At 46.7% G+C, this 23,195-nt stretch overlaps 1 protein-coding gene across 1 annotated transcript; it reads right to left on the minus strand.

The window, feature by feature from the left end:
* Positions 1-588: 588 nt before the first annotated feature.
* Positions 589-22,232, minus strand: LOC137535452 (uncharacterized). Its single transcript, XM_068257283.1, has 7 exons — positions 22,166-22,232; positions 16,380-16,499; positions 16,119-16,253; positions 15,910-15,988; positions 15,700-15,788; positions 14,539-15,598; positions 589-3,437 (listed from the first exon to the last, which is right to left on the minus strand). Exons 1-7 carry the CDS (start codon positions 22,208-22,210, stop codon positions 1,798-1,800), a joined length of 3,168 nt encoding a protein of 1,055 aa, XP_068113384.1. The 5' UTR covers positions 22,211-22,232; the 3' UTR covers positions 589-1,797.
* Positions 22,233-23,195: the final 963 nt, after the last annotated feature.

Below are 23,195 nucleotides of genomic sequence, written 5' to 3' on the forward strand. Positions count from 1 at the left end.
TCTGTGAACCCACTACTGCATACCTGTTCAGTGAACCCACTACTGCATACCTGTTCAGTGAACCCACCACTGCATACCTGTTCAGTGAACCCACCACTGCATACCTGTTCAGTGAACCTGCCACTGCATACCTGTACTGCTCAGTGAACCCGCCACTGCATACCTGTACTGCTCAGTGAACCTGCCACTGTATACCTGTTCAGTGAACCTGCCACTGCATACCTGTTCTGTGAACCCGCCACTGCATACCTGTTCTGTGAACCCGCCACTGCATACCTGTTCTGTGAACCCGCCACTGCATACCTGTTGTGTTCAGTGAACCTGCCACTGCATACCTGTTCTGTGAACCCACCACTGTATTCCTGTTCTGTGAACCCGCCACTGCCGTCACTACACAAACAGCTGTTTGCGGTGCGTTACACAGTGAGTTTGGTGTGTCAGTGTGAAGCAGTACCTTAATTACACTACCTGATTGATGTATACACATGCAAGATGTTTTAAAGCACTTTAGGCCTGTCATTTAGCATTCAATGTGATTTCTGCCCTTAAAACGCTGCTTTGCGTCAAATCCAGATTTTTCCCCGGGACTTTTGGCATGTATCCCACTACGCCATGCCCCCCTCCAGGTGTTAGACCCCTTGAAACATCTTTTCCATCACTTTTGTGGCCAGCATAATTATTTTTTTTTCAAAGTTCGCATCCCCATTGAAGTCTATTGCGGTTCGCGAACTTTAACGCGAACCGAACCTTCTGCGGAAGTTCGCGAACCTAAAATCAGAGGTTCGGCCCAACTCTAGACTTCACACTGTAGGAGGGGTTTCACCACAAGATCAGCCATACAGAGCCCCCTGATGGTACGTTTGAGAAAAGGAGACGATTTCTCATGGGAAAGGGGGCATCAGCTACTGATTGGGATGAAGTTTAATTCTTGGTTACGGTTTCTCTTCAACAGAGACTTCTATGGATTTCCAAAAGGGAAGTTTCTTTAAGGTCTGACAAATCTGCCACATCTTAAAATTGTGAGGGACTTTTATAAGGAAAATTCCAGATAGGGCTCTAGTCATGTTCTGCCAGTAACAAAATGGTTTAGGACATTTCCACAACATATGCAGTAGGTCACCCTACGAAGGCTCATGATTCGGCCTCACTTGCATAGATAAAGCTCCTGGTTTATTAACCCTTGCAAAAGGGGGAAAAAATGAACACAGGAAAGTTGTATCTAGGCTTAGTACTACTGTGTGCCCATGTTGCATACCTATGCAATCGCCGCCGGGAGACTTGGGCACAGGATAAAGCAGATATACGGCTTACACTCCTGCAAAAGTCCCGGTGGCGTTAATCACCATTCCCCCTCCAGGTCCACGTGGATGGTTGGATGGTAGGGAATTATGTAATTCGGCTTACAGCTATTGCTGGTCGCCGAATTATAGTTTTAAAGGTAACTTGAGCTACGTCTTTTGACGGCGCCAAAGTTACTCATTGTGCGCCAGTGTAGCTGTAACTTCTATTACCGCCTGTGGTGGCGCCAGCTGCACCCAAATCTCCTGCGCTGTTTTAACAGCGCTCACCCTTGTTTACCTCATTATGTCATCACAGTTCAGGGACTTTGCTTTATAAACCAACACACTGAGCAGCATGAAAGAGTCCTCGGGCCGCTGTGTATATATGCTTCCTTGTGCAAATATCAAAAAGAAAATAAGAAATAAATTGTAACAGAACACTTTAGGCCAAGACATTTCCCAAACTCATCACAAGTGTCTGATAAGTAGTGACTTACACTGACATTTCCCACACTCATCACATGAAAGTAGGGCTTTTAGCAGTGTGAGATTTCTTATGTTTGACAAGGTTTGATTTCTCAGCAAAACATTTCCCACACTCAGCACATGAATAGGGCTTCTCACCAGTGTGAGACCTCTGATGGCTGACAAGATGTGATTTATTCCTAAAACATTTCCCACACTCAGCACAAAAATAAGGCTTCTCACCAGTGTGGGATCTCTCATGTAAGACAAGGTTTGATCTATTCCCAAAACTTTTCCCACACTCGGCACAAGAATAGGGCTTCTCCCCAGTGTGGGATCTCCTATGTCTGACAAGATTTGATTTAATCACAAAACATTTCCCACACTCAGCACATGAATATGGCTTCTCACCAGTGTGAATTTTCTCATGATTGACAAGATTTGATTTATGTGCATAACATTTACCACACTCGGCACATGAATAAGACTTCTCACCACTGTGAGATCTCTTATGAACAACTAGCGTTGATTTACTTGCGAAACATTTCCCACACTCAGCACATGTATAGGGCTTCTCACCAGTGTGAGATCTCTCATGTCTGACAAGATGTGATTTACTCCAAAAATATTTCCCACACTCAGCACAAAAGTAGGATTTCTCGCCAGTGTGGGATTTCTCATGTGTGACAAGATTTGATCTACTCCCAAAACATTTTCCACACTCAGTACAAGAGTACGGTTTCTCACCAGTGTGAAATCTTTCATGTATGACAAGCTGTGATTTTTGTACAAAACATTTTCCACACTCAGCACATGAATATGGCTTTTTGCCAGTGTGTAATCTCTCATGTGTGACAAGGTCTGCTTTATAGCCAAAATATCTCCCACACTCAGTACATGAATAGGGTTTCTCACCCGTGTGAAATATCTCATGTCTAATAAGTGCTGATCTGTGTGCAAAACGTTTCCCACACTCAGCACATGAAAAGGGCTTCTCACCAGTATGAGATCTCTCATGTTTGACAAGGATTGATTTATTCCCAAAACATCTCCCACACTCAGCACATGAATAGGGCTTCTTAACAGTGTGTAATGTCTCATGTCTGAAAAGATGTGCTTTACATGCAAAACATTTCCCACACTCGGTACACAAATAGGGTTTCTCACCCGTGTGAGATCTCTCATGATCGACCAGATGTGATTTCTGTCCAAAGCATTTCCCACACTCAGCACACGAATAGGGCTTCTCACCAGTATGAGATCTCTTATGTTTGACAAGTTGTGATTTATGCCTAAAACATTTCCCACACTCAGCACATGAATGGGGCTTCTCACCAGTGTGAGACCTCTCATGTGTGACAAGATGTGATTTCAGCATAAAACATTTCCCACACTCAGCACATAAATAGGGTTTCTCACCCGTGTGAGATCTCTCATGTCTGATAAGATATGATTTCCAAACAAAACATTTCCCACACGTGGAACAGGAGTAGCACACTCCAAGGGTGGTGGAAGAGCTGTGCTGGGTATGAGGACCCTCAGGGTTAGACAGGTGAGGGGAGTCTGGGGGAATATTTGGTGTAACCAGGACATCTGCAGGAGATTCTTGTCCAGTGACATCATCATCCGTTGTACAGTCTGTGGATACAGAGAGACGAGTCTCTGAGAGGTTCCTGATGCCGGGACTCCGCCCTGCAAATAGAGAAACATCATCACTTCCTGTTAGAGAATCTGAGGGGAGGAACAATTATCATTAGGGATGAAAGGAAAGAGGATGGTCGGCACTGCTGTACAACTTCCTTTATTTGGCAATGTGCAGGCAAAAATTGTCGAGAAATCACTTCTCTGTTTGTATTCTGAAGTACATTGGCTGGTAGGGTTTTCAAGCAAATGACGGCATGTATGGTAATTTACCGCATGCGTTGATGACATTTAGCAATTCTGCCCGGGAGCGTACGTGTTGCTGAGCCGCCGGTGAGTTGGGTGCTGGGAGCGCCGAATGATGCAAAACTCGCCCGCGTAGTTAAATACTATTCACCCTCTGAGTTGTCGCTACTCAGAGGGAGATGTAATTTGGGCCCTGGTAACCGCAGGTACCCCAAATATCCCTTACGCACACCATTACATTGCTGCTACGGGGCGCCTGGTTTCGGTGCTCTGTGGTGAGCGATGTGCGCCAAAACCACCTATTTTGCCCCGGGGCCCTCCTGAAGATTGCAAGCATGCTCCTCTTCATGCATTGGCTGTTACTGTGGAGGCGTGGCTATACTCGTACAGTAAGGCCATGCTCATGTGTAAAGGAGAGCACAGTAGCCATCAGAAATCCAACAAACTCTTGTCAAATATCTTTCAGGGGTCCGTGAGCGGCAATGGTGGCCCAGAGGATGGTGTGAGAGGCCTCTGCATGATCCATAAGCTTCCTTCTTCTAAGGTAAGTATCTGTTTTCTGACCGGAGGTTAACCTCAGGTGTCCTTTAAGTCACCATGTACAATGCCTAGCAGCAGCAGCTAAAGCAAATACAATTCTGGGATGCATAAAACAGGAAATAAAATCACAAGATGTCAGTACACTACTCCCTCTGTATAAAATCACTTGTGAGGCCGCATCTCCAGTTCGGGATACAGTTTTGGGCACAACAGTATAGGAAGGACATTGACCTTCTAGAATGAGTACAAACCAAATGAATCAAAGGGATGGAAGATTTCACTTACCGAGAAAACCTGGAAAAGCTGGGCTTATAACATCCCTACAACTTCAGTTCCCAAAGCACATTCTTCGTGGTATTATCTGGTTTCTCTCATTTATGCTTCACATTCACTTTGTAAGCAGCTCCTATAACCTCCAGCTCATAAACATATCTCATACCCGGCCTTTTCTCACTCAGGACACTACTAATATGTTAGTATGCGGTCTTCTAATATCTTGTGTGGACTATTGCAACATGCTACTTTCTGGACAACCAACTAACAGACTGGCACCTCTCCAATCTGTACTGAACTCAGCTGCTCGTCTCATTCATTTCTCTTCTCGGTCTTCCTCTGCCGCTTCTCTCTGTCAGGCTTTTCATTGGCTGACAGCTTGAGGAAGCAGTTCAAACTCTTAAACCAAACCTACAAAGCTCTCCACAATCTCTCTCCCTGGGACATATCCTCACTCGTTTCCAGATACCAACCCAATCGCAATCTCAGATCTGCACATGATCTTCTATTGACCTCCTCTAGAATCACCTCCTCACATTCATGTTTATAAGATTTCTCATGTACTTCATCCCTCCTCCCTCTCAAAACACATCAATCAATCTTTAAAGAGAACCCGAGACGAAGCACCCTTGTGTATTTTACCATATATATCAGTAAGAACATTAGAGAAAACACTTACCCTGCTCTCTGTTTCATCCTCACTGCTAAAAGTGTCTGTTATCAGCTGTGATAAGAATCCCGGACTGAGCATTCAGTCTGGCTTTGCAGGAAATAATTATAGCTGAGTCATTATAGCAGAGCCACAAGGGGGCAGGCTTGGGCATGAAAAGACCAGAGAAGACAGACTCAGCTATAATCTTTCTGTAGCAAAGCTAGACTGAGCTCAGTCGGGGATTCTTATCAGAGGTGATAACAGTCAGATTAAACAGAGAACAATGAAACAAAGAGCAGATTAGGGGTTTACTGCCATGTTCCCACTGATTTATAAGGTAAAATACAAGAGGGTGCTTCATCTCTGGTTCTCTTTAAGCACTCCCAGTTTTTTTGTTTTTTTTTGAAACCCATACACTGTAACTTAGGCCAGCCCCCTTTCACCTCTGGCCAAGTTGTGTTCCTTGCTAAATACAAGATAAAACACACTGTCTCTAGGTGTACATATTATATATTACCCCGCCGCTGTTTCCTCTACATTACTTTAGATATTACTTTAAATTGTAAGCTGGCAAGGGCAGGGCTCTCCCACCCTTTTGTGTCTTGGAATTTGCAATACATTTTGATCATTGTGTTACATTTGTCACTTTAATTACTATGTCTACCAGTATCTATATTATACCAGTATCTATATTGTATGTATGCCAGTGTCTGTATTATTATGTACCCCTTGTTGGTTTCTTACTGTGTACAGCACCACAAAACATGTTGGTGCTTTTTATATTAATATTAATTACACTAAGAACAAAAAGCACATTCACATGGGCACCAGCTGCTAAAGATGTCCGTTTAACCACGTTTGCCTCCCGTGGCAGTATATCTACTAGATATATGGCCTAGATATATGGCCCTATGCGCGCTCCCGCTCCCCTGTGCGAGTTCCCGTCGCCACCCATTAGTCTACAGATCAGTGAATGTTAAAAGGTTCCATTCACCATTCCAAGCGTCCCTGTCAATGATCGCCGGCATCAATGAGATACCAGCGGTCATTGCAACAAATTAAAGTTAAACTTACACGCATTACTTCTTGTTTGCGTACTATTAGTACACTTTAGGAAGAAAATGTGTGAGGACATCTTGGGGCCAAAGTGTAAAATTACACCTACATACATTTAATAAAAATAACACATATACCATTAAAATTAACCCCTTACCTCCCCCACTCTCCCATAGTTACCCCCCAAAAAACATTTGCATATCAAAAAAAAATGACAACCCCCAAATACATAGTTACCTTAGGGACTGAACTTTTTTTTATTATGTATGTCCTGAGGGTATATTACTGTTTTTTTCACCTTATTATTCCAGTTAAAATGCATTAAGAATAAAATAATTCACAGCCAAATGCACCACACAAAGAAAGTGTAATTGGTGGCAAAAAATAAAAAAAGATATAGATCATTTCATTGTGATAAGTAGTAATAAAGTTGTTGGCGAAAGAATGGGAGGAGCGCTGACAGGTAAAATTTTGCTCTGGTCCAGAAGGGGAAAAACCCCTTAGTAGGTAAGTGGTTAATGGCAGGAGATAGAAAGAGTAACAGCAGCATGCCTGCTTTGCACATTTTACAAGTACATCACCCATCCAGGTGGCTTCTCCCACAGAGACCTCTAAACAATTGTTTCGCTTTGGCAGCTTCTTCACAGACCGCACTTCTCCGTGGTGGGATAAGGCTCATACGCCAAGGATATACAAAAACAAGCTTAAAGTGAACCAGAGATGAAGCACCTTCATATCAGTGGGAACATTAGAGAAAACACCTGCCCTGCTCTCTGTTTCATCCTTCACTGTTCAGCCTGCTTGTTACCAGCCCTGATAAAATCCCTGACTGAGCATTCAGTCTGGCTTTGCTCAGGAATCATTATAGCAGAGCCATTATAGCAGAGCCAGAATGGGGCGGGCTTGGGCAGACATCAGAGAAGACAGACTCGGCTATAATGATTGCTGAGCCAAGCCAGACTGAATGCTCAGTCGGAGATTTTATCAGGGCTGATTAGAAGCAGGCTGAGCAGTGAAGGATGAAACAGAAAGCAAGGTAGGGGTTCTCTCTAATGTTCCCACTGATATATAAGGTAAAGTACATGAGGGAGCTTCGTCTCTGGTTCACTTTAATTATATGCATTGATCAAAAGTCAGTAATACATAGTACCTTATGCTCCCTTATATGGAGCGTGACACAGCCCTGATTGCGTGTAGAAAACAAAATTACAAAAGCTTGGGGTACTTGTATCAGCAAAGAATACAAATGTTTATTAATACAAAAACTGACAGATCAAAATCTCACTGAAAAATTACACCTTAATCCATTAATGCCAATAGTACAAAAAAAAAACTAAAGACACAAGCCTGGCAGAGAGCTTCATAAGTCAGCTGTCAAAGAATGTAAGCTCCATTATAGTTATACATGTGCAATGTATACACTAATGACACACGTCCATCACATCCGTCCGTGCATTCAGCCTAACGGGTACCGTGCCCAGTGATGCGTCACTAGTTGGTGGGCCTCCTATACATGATGACATGTCCACTATTGAATACTTCTGGGATCCTGTTACAGCAGCCACTGTTAAAGGACAGCCGAAGCGAAAAAAAACTAATGAAATAAATAATTGTATCTATCGTCCTTCTCCTAAAAATTACTTTTTAAGATATTCCACAGTTTTAGTTATGTTTAAATCTACTTTTTAAGTTTTTACTTTTTTATTGTTTTTGCCAAATGACACATTCTTTGAAGTATGCCAGAGCTAAAAATCTATGAACGATTGGCCCTTATCTCTTTCCTGCTCTCAGAAGCCATTTTCTGCTAGGAAAGTGTTTTATAGTTGGAATTTCTTATCAGTGAGGGTCACACTGTAGTCACTTCCTGTCTGAGTCAGGACTGAGTCAGCCACTTACATACCTGTTATTTAACTTTTTCAGGCCAAGAAAGAATAAAAGGAACACAGCATAGTTATATGTGTACTTGTCACTGTACATACTCATGTCTATCTCATCATGTCACATGTCACTTCGGGTATCCTTTAAACCACAATTAATATGGTCAGTGAGTAGAGTCAAAAGCGGCTGGCACAGTGGGTACGGGTCTTGTGGAGGGTTTCCACTCTGCGGTATTGGGGTACAGGGTATCGCCTCTTGCGTGCACAGATTGAGGAACTAGATATAGTATAGCTGATAGACAAAAGAAGAAAGGCAATCCTGCACTGCTCCAAGGCTTTTCTTTATTGTGGTTTAGTCAGTTTCAATCTTCATCCATAAAACATACATGTTTTTCATAGAGAGGTAAACATAACTGACATACCCTGTTGAAGTCCTGGCTGTGGGGCAATGTGGGGGTGGCAGCGGCCCGCCTGACGACCGTTTCGCTCCAACGAGCTTCCTCTGAGGCTGCACGGAGCCTCAGAGGAAGCTCGTTGGAGCGAAACGGTCGTCAGGCGGGCCGCTGCCACCCCCACATTGCCCCACAGCCAGGACTTCAACAGGGTATGTCAGTTATATTTACCTCTCTATGAAAAACATGTATGTTTTATGGATGAAGATTGAAACTGACTAAACCACAATAAAGAAAAGCCTTTGTAGCAGTGCAGGATTGCCTTTCTTCTTTTGTCTATCATCCTTTAAACCACACCCACTTGCATATGCGGGGTGTGCTGTGAGGCACTAATATGGTGTAATCTCACCAACTTGATGTCTGTCAGCAAGCTCTTATTCGCCGTCACCGCCTTCCAAAGGTTGACCATAAGATTGCAAGTCCCGCCGATCCTTCTGAACTTGCCGCGGGGACTCGACGTGTGACGATTTACCGGCCAGCAACAGAGCACGTCAGACGTTGCGCATATATCAGGCAGACGCTGCTGGAGCGATCAGCTGACTGAAGCTCCGCCCACCAGGAGCTATCTGCCAGGCTTGTGTTTTTAGTTATTTGTACTATTGGCACTAATGATTTAAAGTGGATCTGAGATAAACTTTTACTCATTGCATAATTGTGTTCCTTTCATATAGTTTATAGGGCATTCCTCAAGCCAAATACTTTTTTTTTTTTGCTTTGTTTTAATACTCTAGTTCCCTATAAACTAAACAAGCCTCGCCCACAGCTTCTCCAATGCCTTGCCACTCTCAGACTCATGTAGCAAGGGCTTATGGGAGCTCAGTCTGGGCAGGAGGAGGAGGTGCTACTAGCCAGAGATTTCAGAGGCAGAGGGAGGAGGAGAGGGTATCGAGCTAAGGGCTGGAGATGCTATTAGCTTGCCTGTGTGTAATGTGACAAACAGAACATGGCTGCCCTCATTGTATCACAGGAATAAATAATCATAAACTGTTGAAGCTGTTTGCAGCTAGATTTGCTGTGTAAACTATCTAAACTTTATATAAGATACATAAACAAGTTACTTGTCATAGTAAGTTTTTCATCTCGGATCCGCTATAAGGTTTATTTTTCTGTGATATTTTGATCTGTCAGTTTTTGCATTAATAAACATTTGTATTCCTTGCTGATACAAGTAGCCCAAGCTTTATTAATGTTTTTCAAACGCCAAGGAGTCAGCGTGCGCTAAATCCCTTGCAGAGGCATGCCTCCAGCATCCGCCTGACTCAATCACATCACACGTTTTCCACCCCCTTCACGACGTGAGCAAAGCTGAAAGGGGATTGGCTAATGGCTCTATGCATTCCACGCATACCGGCGCTCACCTGAGCATCGATTTCATGGCAACCGGACAAAGTATCCGTAATGCTTTCATCTACCCGGAAGTCACCCAACAGGACTAACCTCCACAAGATGGTAAGCTCCACAATTTAAGCCTAAAACTGGCAGCCAGGATATGGGACAGGCGGACTATTAGACACAAGAACAGGTTATTAATTTCGAGCCACTATAATAACAGTATGAAACCATACCAATAAGAGAAAAAGGAAGCAAAGGAGGTGGTGTGTCCATAGAAATTAACCAAAAGGTGCAAGAAAGGAAAGTCAAGAGAGAGAGGCGCCCAGTACCCAGAGGAATGGAAGAAAAAACACAGGGACACCGAGAGCCCAATATAGTGCAGTAAGTTTGGACCAGAGGAGGAAGAATGAAACGTAAGTACAGAATAGTCACAAACCAGGGTTACCTCCAAGGCAACCACTGTAACAGCAGGTGGGGAGAACAAGCCTGTCCCCACTCAGGATTAAGAAATCACTCTTTGTAGATAGGAAGAAACGTAGAACGTTTTCTGCCCTTCCACCAAGGGTGGACTAGAAATAGATGCAGGTGAACAGAGGCACCAACAGGGTAAAACAAATATAATAAAAAAGGCTTAAAACATGGATGTGACGGAGGTGGACTCACAACCACTCCTAAGGACACTACAACGAGCACCTTTTAAAAAAGGTATAACATAAAAACATTATACTTCACAATATTGCAACTCGTTTCACGGGCGTGACCCCACTTCCTCAGGCAGTACCCAGAGGAAGGCCATGGAGAGCAGCAAACAATGACTATTATTTTTCTAAGAAGAAGCTCAATTTATTGCAATCCTTAAAACCCAAAGGGCCAATAGCATTATCCCTGGAAATCCAAGTGGACTGTTTCTGAGAGAAAAGTCTATCCCAGTTTCCTCCCCTCCTAGGGACCACGAACCGACATCAGGCCCACCATTCTCAAACAATAATGGTCGCTGGGGTGAAGCTGAACTCTTGCATAGAACAGAAGGAAAATAGAGAAACACTATGTATGTATTCAGAGAGGTTAACCTGTCTAATCCCCCCTCATCTGTGTCTAATCACAAGTTGTAATTTGATCTCTCCCCTGTGTCACACGACTGCCACGGCAGAGATGGCAGATAAGCTCATTTAAAATCACAGGATGTTAACAATATATCTGCTTCCATGAATCAGGAAGTAGAAACAATACAGATTTATTGCAGGATTTGTATCAGCTGTAACAATTAAATGTTTTTGTTTAAAGGTTATTATGCTGTTGCTTATCTTTTAGAGCAGAAAGGGTGTTCTGAGTTAAGGTCCGCTTTAAAGAGAGCTCGAGGTGGGCTCAAAAAATAAATTTTAAAAAGTAGACTACCTGATTCGGGGGGCAGAGCAGATCAGGTAGCCACAAAAACCGCTGCTCCCGTGGGCCGCACTGGCCCATTTTCACTCTCGTGACCTCTGGGTTACGATGCTGCATGGAGAGACTGTGTGTCTGTCACAGAGTGCAGGGAGGCAGGGGAGCGGCAGGGGGCGTGGCCAGGGAGAGAGAGCTGGCCAATGGCAGCTCTGGAGATCCTGCAGGAGCGCCCCTGGTGGGCATTTTGAACAGGGAATCCCTCTCCCTATGTTTACCTCCGAGATGGCAACAAATATTATTGCCAAACTCAGGGGGCTACAGCGTGGTGGAGGGGGGGGGGGGGGGGGGCAGAGAGCAGCGGTGTGGGGACACAGGCATGTCATGAGGCAGAGAACATGCCTCTGTGTCCCATCTGCCCACCTCGGGTTCTCTTCAAAGTGCTCCACTAATCTGGGGACACCACCTTTTTCCTTACAAATTGATCTAATATGTTCAACTAGTCTTTCTCTCATAGGGCGAGTAGATTTCCCTATATAGGAGAAGAGGCACTAACTTGGTCCTGTAGGTAATAAAATCATTAATCTGGAAGTTTATCGTCCCCCATTTAAAGTGGATCCGAGATGAAAAACAAACTATAACAAGTTACTTATCTTTATACCTTATCTAGAGTTGAGATAGTTTACACAGCAAATCTAGCTGCCAACAGCTTCAAAAGTATATGATGATCTCTTACTGTGATACAATGCGGGCAGCCATGTTCTGCTTGTCACCATTACACACAGGTAAAGCTATTTTGCATCTCCACTCCTCAGCCTGTGTAAACTCCACGCCCCTCTCCACCCCCTTGCCTCTGAAATCTTGTGCATGCTCAGTGAGAGACAGCAGAGAGGCAAAAAGACAGCTGGGGAAAGAGAAAAGAAGAGGGGACACAGTCACACACAGCACAATTTCTAGAAAGCAGAAAAATAGGTGTGATAAGATGGTGGCCAGCAGCACTGCAGAAGATTGCAGGACATATCACAGAGTTCTCTGACTTCATTTAGAAAACCAATATAGTATTAGCCATTGTGTACCTTAGCATACCACTGTGCAGTGTCAGCGTTCACTTTCTTGCACACTCCAGGCACTCTCTTATGCAGAAACACTAGCAGCTTTCTGTCCTGGCTCCCTCATGCTTCTGTGTTTGTGTCTGTGAAGGGGGGCGGGGCCGCTGCAGATATACAGCACATTCAGCTCTCCTCTGCCAGGCAAAGTGTGTGTCAGATAACGGCAGGGGGGAGAGAGAGCCTGGGCAGCCAGCAAGTTACCCAACTGAGCTCCAGCTGATACGGAGCATTCAGGCACTTTTATCACTCTGTGCTCGAGTGGACAAGGCTTTTCTGTGATAGGCAATTCAGCATGTGTGGCTCTCCACTGCCCCTTTGAAGTGACAGTGAAGTCCCTTGCACAGAAATACAGCCCTGGTAGCACGAGTGTGCTGCGTTATTACCCATCCTGACTCCAGAAGATCTCCACATGACAGCACACGAGTTCAATGAGTGGGCACCTCCCCTTAGGCTTCTGATTGGGCTGATGCGGCTGGGAAGAGGCGGAATAACCAGAAGAGTAGTTTCTGCAGTCAGAGATGCTGCTCAAAGAGTTCAGCAGCTCCCAGCTGGTAACGCCTTCTCCTCCTCCCCAGACTGAGCTTCGATGAGAACTTGCTACATGGGACTCTAATGCCTCGGCGTTGGAGAGGAGCTGTGGGGGTGGCTTGATTACTTCATATGGAATAAAGGCATTAAAACTAAATAAAAGAAATTTGGCTTGAGGAATTCCCTGTAAAGTATATGTAAGGGGCACAATTGTGAAATGTGTAAAAGTTTATCTCAGATCCACTTTAACATTATTTGTCCTCAAAACAAGTGCAGACCCACACGGCTTCATCCCCGAACTCTGTGAGAACCTGGCCAAGACCTCAATTGTGGCTTGACGAATTCACTCCAATGAGTTCTGGTTCACCATGAGCTTGCTGGTTAGTCTGTCACTTCTAGTGATGAGAGACCCTAAAGTAGGGCCCCTTCTGTAAGCCAACATAGGTGGTTGATGGATTTTCTGGCCAAACCCACGATCCTATTCTAGAATGTGCCAATTCCTACCAGGATTTCTTTAATTTTCACAATCTTTAATCAAAAGTCGTTACAAAACTTTTGTTCTGTCTACTTTTTTTTCTCAAGGATCTCTGCCCTGTCCAATCTTTATCTAGAGCTGCCGCCGGTTCCTCACCGCTCCATCCTCTTTGTACAAATCTATTTTTCATTTCTTTGGCCTGAGTCTCAAAGTCTAATTCCTGACTATTGTTCCTTTTTAACCTCAGAAATTGACTACATGGTACAGCAGTTTTACTAGAGGAGGGTGGTAACTTTTTCTATGAGGGACTGAGTTTGTGGTCGAGCACCTATGTCATTTTGAAATAAGCACGTCATTGTGTACCACACTTGTGAGATCTAGAAAGCAGACCCGATCACCTCCCAATCACCTGTGAACAACATGTTTCTGTCCAAACATTCCAAGAAGGAAGTGAATCTGTCAATTGACAAGCCCATCGTCACCATACCTGAACCATGTCCTCAAGTCCCATTTATAGGGGTCTTCTTTCCCCATAGATGTATTCCTCCTCCCCTTTCAGCTAAAATGTATTGGCGAACGTTGGGGCTATTAACGTCCCCATCGCCGTTCCAGATTTTTTTTTTAAACCATTCACCTCTAAATTGAAACGCAATACGTCCCAAAACTAACCTCAGACAATTTCCTAAGAATTCACTTTCAGGCTTATCAATGAGCCTAGCAGTGTGTAACATTTCAAGTACCCATCTCTTGCGCTATCCTGTTGAACAGGTTCACAATGTCGATGGTTGCGAGACTATCGCCATCCCACCAGTTTATCGGTTTGATGATTTATAAAAAAACATGCATCATATGTTTTTGAAATGATGGAACGGAGGACAGCAGAGGCCTGAAAGCATGATCCAGGTACTTAGCGAGGGGCTCAGACACCAATCCCCTTCCAGAGATAACGGGCCTGCCAGGGTGTCCACAAGAGACTTATGGACTTTAGGTAAAAACTATATGATTGGCTTCCTGAGGAACAGGGAAGGGGGGGGGGGGGGGGAAGGAAAGATTCCCCGCCCCCCAGCTTCTTATCCAAGAAACCAGACAACACCAAACCGGAGTAAATCTTTCAACTTTTTCTGATAGGAAAAAGTGGGGTCCCCTTGTAATCTAATATAAGTAGATGGATCCTACAGTTGCCTCATAGCTTCAAGATATTCAAAGATGTTTAAGATTTAATGTTTATCACTTACCTGTTCTGTTTTCTTTTAGAGGGTGCCCTTCTATAGTCATCCTTCTCCTCATACCACCCTCCTCCATAGACTGATGATCACTCCTCACATATGTATCTTCTTCCTCTTTACTTGTCCTCATCCTGTCACCCTCCTCCATAGACTGCTGATCACTCCTCACATACGTCTCTTCTTCCTCTTTACTTGTCCTCATCCTGTCACCCTCCTCCATAGACTGCTGATCACTCCTCACATATGTATCTTCTTCCTCTTTACATGTCCTCATCATGTCACCCTCCTCCATAGACGGCTGATCACTCCTCACATACGTCTCTTCTTCCTCTTTACTTGTCCTCATCCTGTCACCCTCCTCCATATACTGCTGATCACTCCTCACATACGTATCTTCTTCCTCTTTACATGTCCTCATCATGTCACCCTCCTCCATAGACGGCTGATCACTCCTCACATACGTCTCTTCTTCCTCTTTACTTGTCCTCATCCTGTCACCCTCCTCCATAGACTGCTGATCACTCCTCACATATGTCTCTTCTTCCTCTTTACATGTCCTCATCATGTCACCCTCCTCCATAGACGGCTGATGACTCCCCACATACGTCTCTTCTTCCTCTTTACTTGTCCTCATCCTGTCACCCTCTTTTAGAGGGTGCCCTTCTATAGTCGTCCTTCTCCTCATGCCACCCTCCTCCATAGATTGCTGATCACTCCTCACATACGTCTCTTCTTCCTCTTTACATGTCCTCATCATGTCACCCTCCTCCATAGATGGCTGCTCACTCCTCACATACGTCTCTTCTTCTTCCTCTTTACTTGTCCTCATCCTGTCACCCTCCTCCATAGACTGCTGATCACTCCTCACATATGTATCTTCTTCCTCTTTACATGTCCTCATCATGTCACCCTCCTCCATAGATGGCTGCTCACTCCTCACATACGTCTCTTCTTCTTCCTCTTTACTTGTCCTCATCATGTCACCTTCCTCCATAGACTGCTGATCACTCCTCACATATGTCTCTTCTTCCTCTTTAACCACTGCACTTACATGTATCAGTTCTCTACCCTAAGTTCACAAAAAGAAAATATGTAAAATGTCAACACAGATTCCTAGAAAAAAACAACGTCATACAGTTTGGAGTCACTGATGAATCTCATCCCACCTACCTGATAATAGTGGGAGGTGGTGTGATCATCTTCCCGGGAATAAAGAGGACCTGTACATCTCTCTGGTGGGTTTCTGTTACTGGATACATCTGTAGGAAACACACACACTGACTGAATACATTGTCTCTATGTGTTTAGCAGATGATGGGGGATCTAGGTGGCTCCTCCATACTTTTCTCTCCTCTACAAGTAATGAAATTCTCCTCTTACCTGGTGATGTGAGGGGCGGCTGATTCTCCATCCTGGCGTCCTTGCAGAGGTCCTGGTGTCCTTCTATATACTGCCACTCCTGCATGGAGAAATAGATGGAGACATCCTGACATCTCATAGGAACCTGACACACACAATAATACAGTCACCACCCAGACACACCCCTTGCTGTTACTGGATAATGTCCCATAATTCCCAGCACCGCTCACCTCTCCTGTCAGCAGCTCCATCATCTTCCTGGTGATTTCCAGAATCTTCTGCTTCCTGTGTCCCTCAGATATAAGGGAGTGAGGTGGGGACACCGTGATGGTCACATGATCACTGGACTTCACAGGAGGAAAACTCTGTATGGAAAGACCAACATTAATGTCACATGATCTCCCAGAATCCTCCTCACCTCTCCAGTCAGCTGTGTGTTTTATTAACAGAGATAAGAGTGATGTCATGTGACCTCCCAGAATGCTCCTCACCTCTCCAGTCAGCAGATAGATGATTTCCAGGGTTAGGTTGAATATCCTCTCGGTCATGTGACTCTGGTCCTCGTCCATCCTCAGTGATGTGGTCGTGTGATCTGTACAGGTTGCTGCTGCCTTTAGATAGATAATAAGGGAAGAATAATCTAGGTTATACAGCTGTCAGTGGTGAAACTACCAATACAGGATCCCCCAGCACTCCCCATTGCTGTCACTTGTGGGTGGTGGGGCCATGCAGAGTATTGCAGGAAAGCACAATAAGCTGGTTTATAGCTACCTGTGCACTATACTCACAGCGTGCTGAAGTCCTGTCCTTCCTCTGCCTCCTCTCCAGCTGGCCTTCTCTCCTCACATCCCCCTCCCACTGTTACCATTCCTGTGATGTTACAGCAGTGCTGGTAGTGGTAGATGGATGAGGATATGAGGAGAGGCAGAGTCTGAGGCTAATGGGAGCAGAGGACTGGAGCGCACTGTGACAGCTAGCTATAAACCAATGTAATCCCTCCTATTACTACTCTGCATGGAGGTGGGGGAAGGAGCAATACTGGAGTGTGGGCATGGCTATACTGGGGGAGAAATGGCATTACTGGGGTGGGGGACATTACATACTGGAGGATAATGGCAATGCTGGGGGGCATGGCTATACAGGGAAAGAAATGGCATTACTGGGATGGGGGACATTACATACTGGAGGATAATGGCAATGCTGGGGGACACAGGGGGGACATGGCTATACTGGGACAGAAATGGCATTACTGGGGTGGGGGACATTACATACTGGAGGATAATGGCAATATGGGCGGGACACAGGGGGGACATGGCTATACTGGGGGAGAAATGGCATTACTGGGGTGGGTGACATTACATACTGGAGGATAATGGCAATACTGGGGGACACAGGGGGACATTGCTATACTGGAGGAGAAATGGCATTACTGGGGTGGGGGACATTACATACTAGAGGATAATGGCAATGCTGGGGGACACAGGGGGACATTGCTATACTGGGGGAGAAATGGCATTACTGGGGTGGGGGACACTACATACTGGAGTATAATGGCAATGCTGGGGGACACAGGGGGGACATGGCTCTACTGGGAGAGAAATGGCATTACTGGGGTGGGGGACATTACATACTGGAGGATAATGGCACTTGTTCCAACTCTTTTTCACTTTTCCCCAACTTGTTCTCCTTAACAAACTTAGGCCATATTCTAGCATGTACGGGGGATTTGCTATTAACTGCAATAGCTGGAGGCATTCTTCAGTATATTTTTGTCCCAAATCTGCCATCGAATACATGGAGATGTGTAAAGGGGAAATTTAATGCCAATTTGCTTCAGTTCTGCAAAAAAGTTCAGTAAACAAAAATAAGCCGTTTCACATGTGATCAAACTTAAAGAAAACCTGTAAGTCCTCCTCCATACCACGGTGGCCTCGCTGAGCCCATCGAACGATGGCCATGTAAATATTTACCTTCACGATTACAGCGCAGGCACAGTAGTTACTCTCGGTTCAGGATCAGGCAGGAATTACTGATCCCTGTCGGGTCCACTCTACTGCGCAGGCACGCCGAGAACCACTACTGCGCCTGTGCTGGAGCCGGGGAAGGAAAATATTGCAGGCGCTACTGCACCTGCGCCATAGCCTGACAAATCATCGGCTGTGGTTTCTGAGGGGCCCAGTGAAAGCACTGTAGGATGGAGGAGGCCGGAACAAGCCTATATAGGATCCAGAGTCTCCCCCAGAGGGCCTCCCCCTCCCCGAGGCGAGTCTCCCCCAGAGGGCCTCCCCCTCCCCGAGGCGAGTCTCCCCCAGAGGGCCTCCCCCTCCCCGAGGCGAGTCTCCCCCAGAGGGCCTCCCCCTCCCCGAGGCGAGTCTCCCCCAGAGGGCCTCCCCCTCCCGAGGCGAGTCTCCCCCAGAGGGCCTCCCCCTCCCGAGGCGAGTCTCCCCCAGAGGGCCTCCCCCTCCCGAGGCGAGTCTCCCCCAGAGGGCCTCCCCCTCCCGAGGCGAGTCTCCCCCAGAGGGCCTCCCCCTCCCGAGGCGAGTCTCCCCCAGAGGGCCTCCCCCTCCCGAGGCGAGTCTCCCCCAGAGGGCCTCCCCCTCCCGAGGCGAGTCTCCCCCAGAGGGCCTCCCCCTCCCGAGGCGAGTCTCCCCCAGAGGGCCTCCCCCTCCCGAGGCGAGTCTCCCCCAGAGGGCCTCCCCCTCCCGAGGCGAGTCTCCCCCAGAGGGCCTCCCCCTCCCGAGGCGAGTCTCCCCCAGAGGGCCTCCCCCTCCCGAGGCGAGTCTCCCCCAGAGGGCCTCCCCCTCCCGAGGCGAGTATCCCCCAGAGGGCCTCCCCCTCCCGAGGCGAGTATCCCCCAGAGGGCCTCCCCCTCCCGAGGCGAGTATCCCCCAGAGGGCCTCCCCCTCCCGAGGTGAGTATCCCCCAGAGGGCCTCCCCCTCCCGAGGTGAGTATCCCCCAGAGGGCCTCCCCCTCCCGAGGTGAGTATCCCCCAGAGGGCCTCCCCCTCCCGAGGTGAGTATCCCCCAGAGGGCTTCCCCCTCCCGAGGTGAGTATCCCCCAGAGGGCCTCCCCCTCCCGAGGTGAGTATCCCCCAGAGGGCCTCCCCCTCCCGAGGTGAGTATCCCCCAGAGGGCCTCCCCCTCCCGAGGTGAGTATCCCCCAGAGGGCCTCCCCCTCCCGAGGTGAGTATCCCCCAGAGGGCCTCCCCCTCCCGAGGTGAGTATCCCCCAGAGGGCCTCCCCCTCCCGAGGTGAGTATCCCCCAGAGGGCCTCCCCCTCCCGAGGTGAGTATCCCCCAGAGGGCCTCCCCCTCCCGAGGTGAGTATCCCCCAGAGGGCCTCCCCCTCCCGAGGTGAGTATCCCCCAGAGGGCCTCCCCCTCCCGAGGTGAGTATCCCCCAGAGGGCCTCCCCCTCCCGAGGTGAGTATCCCCCAGAGGGCCTCCCCCTCCCGAGGTGAGTATCCCCCAGAGGGCCTCCCCCTCCCGAGGTGAGTATCCCCCAGAGGGCCTCCCCCTCCCGAGGTGAGTATCCCCCAGAGGGCCTCCCCCTCCCGAGGTGAGTATCCCCCAGAGGGCCTCCCCCTCCCGAGGTGAGTATCCCCCAGAGGGCCTCCCCCTCCCGAGGTGAGTATCCCCCAGAGGGCCTCCCCCTCCCGAGGTGAGTATCCCCCAGAGGGCCTCCCCCTCCCGAGGTGAGTATCCCCCAGAGGGCCTCCCCCTCCCGAGGTGAGTATCCCCCAGAGGGCTTCCCCCTCCCGAGGTGAGTATCCCCCAGAGGGCTTCCCCCTCCCGAGGTGAGTATCCCCCAGAGGGCTTCCCCCTCCCGAGTTTCAATCATTTATATTTGAAAAGTAACAGCAGCTTTACTGCATAACTTCACAATTACAGTAAATACAATTACAACAACATTGTAAAGTAATTAACTTATTTCAAGTCAAAATACTCATGTAATAAAACATACAACATAGTAACATACACCACCAACCATTATTTTCAAACCATTTGGAAAAAGAAGAGAGACGTCCCAGTATCTTTGGTATTCGCTCCAATTTAGTTTCTTTAAAAACTACCATGACTTTGTAATAGTGAGGTATAAACAGAACGTTTTCCAGAAAGATATCATAAAGGAAGTCTACCGTCCATCACTAACCCTAATAGGGTCGGATGAAGACAAACCTACATGGACTTGTTCAGTACCCTTTGATGTGGGACCTGTTCTCCAGCGAGGTCAGGCTCGCTTACCAACTAGAGGAAACAAAGCTCACGTTTAATTAGGTCCTGACTGCAGTAGAAGGTCCAACAAGAGAAAAAGGAGGACGGGATGTACTATAGTTCAGTAACCATAAAAATATTTTAAAATAAAGCTGTTGTATTTCTAAGCCATCATTATTATCTACGTTACAGGAAAACATGTTTAGAAGGAGAAGGAAAGTCAAAAAGTAAAGATTAGAGGTGTAGGTAGGAAAAAGCTCAGAAGAGAATGGAAAGAGAAGCGGGAAAGTCCAGAGACGAGGGGTGTCCAAGGTAATCCTCTTTGTACAAGACGCACACGTGTCTATGGGGAACCACCTGATAAAGATCATTAGTTACGTGCCATTGCAATTTGTTCAGGGCTTAATAGGTAAGCAATTAAAGGGTCCCACATTTTGTGATACCTTTTCATATTGTCGTTCATACGAGCCCTCAACTTCTCAAAGAACAGTATATTGCAAAGTCTGTTAACAATAGCCTCAAAGGATAAGGGTTGGGTGTTCCAAGCTGCTGCTATTTTAATTTTAGTTACAGTAAAAATATAATAAATGAGGGCGTTTTGTGCAGAAGATAGAATTGGGTAAGGGCATCCCAGTAAAACATGAAGAGGGTTTCGTGAAACCAGGGCATTGACCAAAGATGATGCCCAGGTACACGCGCACATTTGAATTCGGCGCCGGTAGACTTGGGCGCAGGATCCAGCTGTTATATGGCTGGTCCTGCTTCTGTACAAGACCGGGCCGTTTTAATTACTATTCCCCCTCCAGGCCGCCATGGATAGTGGGGGAATGAAATAATTCGGCTTCCAGCGATTGCTGGAGGCCGAATTATTGTGTTTTTTAAGCAACTTCGGCTCCGTCTTCTGACAGCGCCGACGTTACTCACTGAGCGCCGCTATAGACTGATTCCTATTGTAGTCTATGGCGGCGCTGGCTGTGCCCAAAGCTAGCAGCGCTGAAAAGCACTGCTCCGAGGTACACACCCTGATCCACAGTCTAGGCACTTTTGTACAATTCCACCATATGTGGGCAAAAGATCCTGTCATTTTACATCCTCTAAAGCAGTCACCCGAGCACTTCCTATTGTACTTGGCCACCCTCTGAGGAACTAAATACCATCTAAATACAAGTTTATAGTTTACCTCAACAAGGTCAGCGTTTATTGATGTTTTAGGGATATTTTCCCAGATATCACACATATCAGTGTAGCCAACCTGCAAGCCTAAATCTTTTTCCCATTTGAGTATGTAATCAGCATTACTGTGTGAGAGAGTGAGGGTGAGCTCCCTATATAGCTTGGTAAGCATGATTAGCATGCAGCCAGTGGCGTAGCTAAGGAGCTGTGGGCCCCGATGCAAGTTTTACAATGGGGCCCCCCAGGCACTCTATACATAACAATTGATACGGCGCACCAAAACCTGACAATGGCAACTACAGTGTCAGAGGTGCAAAAAGGGGATGGGGAAGAGCTTGTTAATGTTTACCACTACTCAATGTATATATAGAAGGGATTATTATGAGCACAGGACCAATAGAGAGCTAATACTGTAGTTGAGGGAGGGCCCTTCGGGGCCCCTCTGGCCCAAGGGCCCCTATGCGGTCGCTACCGCTGCACCCCCTATTGCTACGCCCCTGCATGCAGCTAATCCAGGGAGATTTCAGTCAGAAACATCTGATCTGCATGCTTGGTCAGGGGCTATGGATAAATGTATGAGAGGCAGAGGATCAGCAGGACAGCCAGGTAACTTGCATTCAGGGGCATAACTAAAAAAGGAGCAGCCCTCCAATCCAGGGGACTATACTTGTGCTTAAACTGGTTATGGGTGTGCCGATCATCATGGTCACACTTGTTTTATGACCCTTGTGAGGTGGGCCCTAAGGGCATGAGGGCCACCAGGGGTAGGCAAGGGAAGGGGTGTGAGCATTGTTTAACACCTCCTCCATATCACTGTCACTTCAGGTGTGCTATAATGCCCATCAGGAGTAGAAGATACTGGGGTGCGGGTGATAAGTGAATCAGGCTTACCTGTAACAATGGAATCCCATGATTGGGCACCTCTGTGCCTGCCATGTGTACAGCACACACACTCTCAGGGACTTCTGGGTAATGGCAGCCAGTGGGCGGTGGCATCATGACATCATACATGCTGTTTGAGGCTGTGGTCGCCATTTTGGAGACTGGCAAAAGTTATACATATATATTACCATCGGCCCTTACTAGTAGTGTGGGAAGTTATCAGATGTATACGAGTTATATACCTCTGTACACAGGGAAATATTCAGAACACGATTATGTGGTGCATATAAGGCTACAATTACGACAAGCACAAATGTAGTTAGAGATTATCTGCTGCCATCTAGTGGTCAATTGTGAGAATTGCACTTAATAGAATACATTTTTTTTTTTTTACGATTCTTTATTTAACAACATTTTTTCACGTGGTATAAACAGACCACCACAGTGCCGAAAAAGCAGATAAAAGTACTAGAGATGGGAAGTTCGGATCTTTTCAATGATCCGGATGATTCGAATCGGATCATTGAAAAGATCTGAATCTTTGATCCGAATCTCGGATCATTTTACAATGGAAGCATTCGGGGGTGAAATGACTAGCAGGACAGGAGAAGGGGAGGGGGGTGGACACGCAGAGAAGGGGAGAAGATGGACAGAGGGCAGGGAGTGGACAGGGAAGGGAGGAGGGACGAGCAGAGAGCAGAAATGTTTGCTTGCACACAATACCCACATGCTGCAATCATGTGCTTTACATACATTTCACCTACATGTTCATCTGTATACCTTGAATGGAAACGTCGCACAGTGAAAGAAATCATTCCCCAAAGCATTCCCAGAAGATAATTGCAGCTGTTTAGAGCGAGTGCAGGAGGATCATATTGCCCTGGAATCACAGTGCCTGCAAAGTTACTGAGCTGTGCTGAGCTGAGCCAAAAGCTTCCAATGTGTTCACTGTGCACAACTAGGAACAGACAGCCTATAATGAGCCGCACAGTTCAGCCAGTATGTGTGCTCTACACAGGGCCGGATTTGTACTCTTTAC

This window comes from Hyperolius riggenbachi, chromosome 10 (genome assembly GCF_040937935.1).
Source record: "Hyperolius riggenbachi isolate aHypRig1 chromosome 10, aHypRig1.pri, whole genome shotgun sequence".
Lineage (NCBI taxonomy): Eukaryota > Metazoa > Chordata > Amphibia > Anura > Hyperoliidae > Hyperolius > Hyperolius riggenbachi.

Coding starts and splice junctions, on each gene's coding strand:
- LOC137535452 (XM_068257283.1), bottom strand. CDS start 22,210: ATGGCAGGCACAGAGGTGCCCAATCATGGGATTCCATTGTTACAG. Junction 16,254..16,379: donor TCTATCTGCTGACTGGAGAG/GTGAGGAGCATT, acceptor CTTTCCATACAG/AGTTTTCCTCCTGTGAAGTC. Junction 15,789..15,909: donor GCCGCCCCTCACATCACCAG/GTAAGAGGAGAA, acceptor TGTTTCCTACAG/ATGTATCCAGTAACAGAAAC.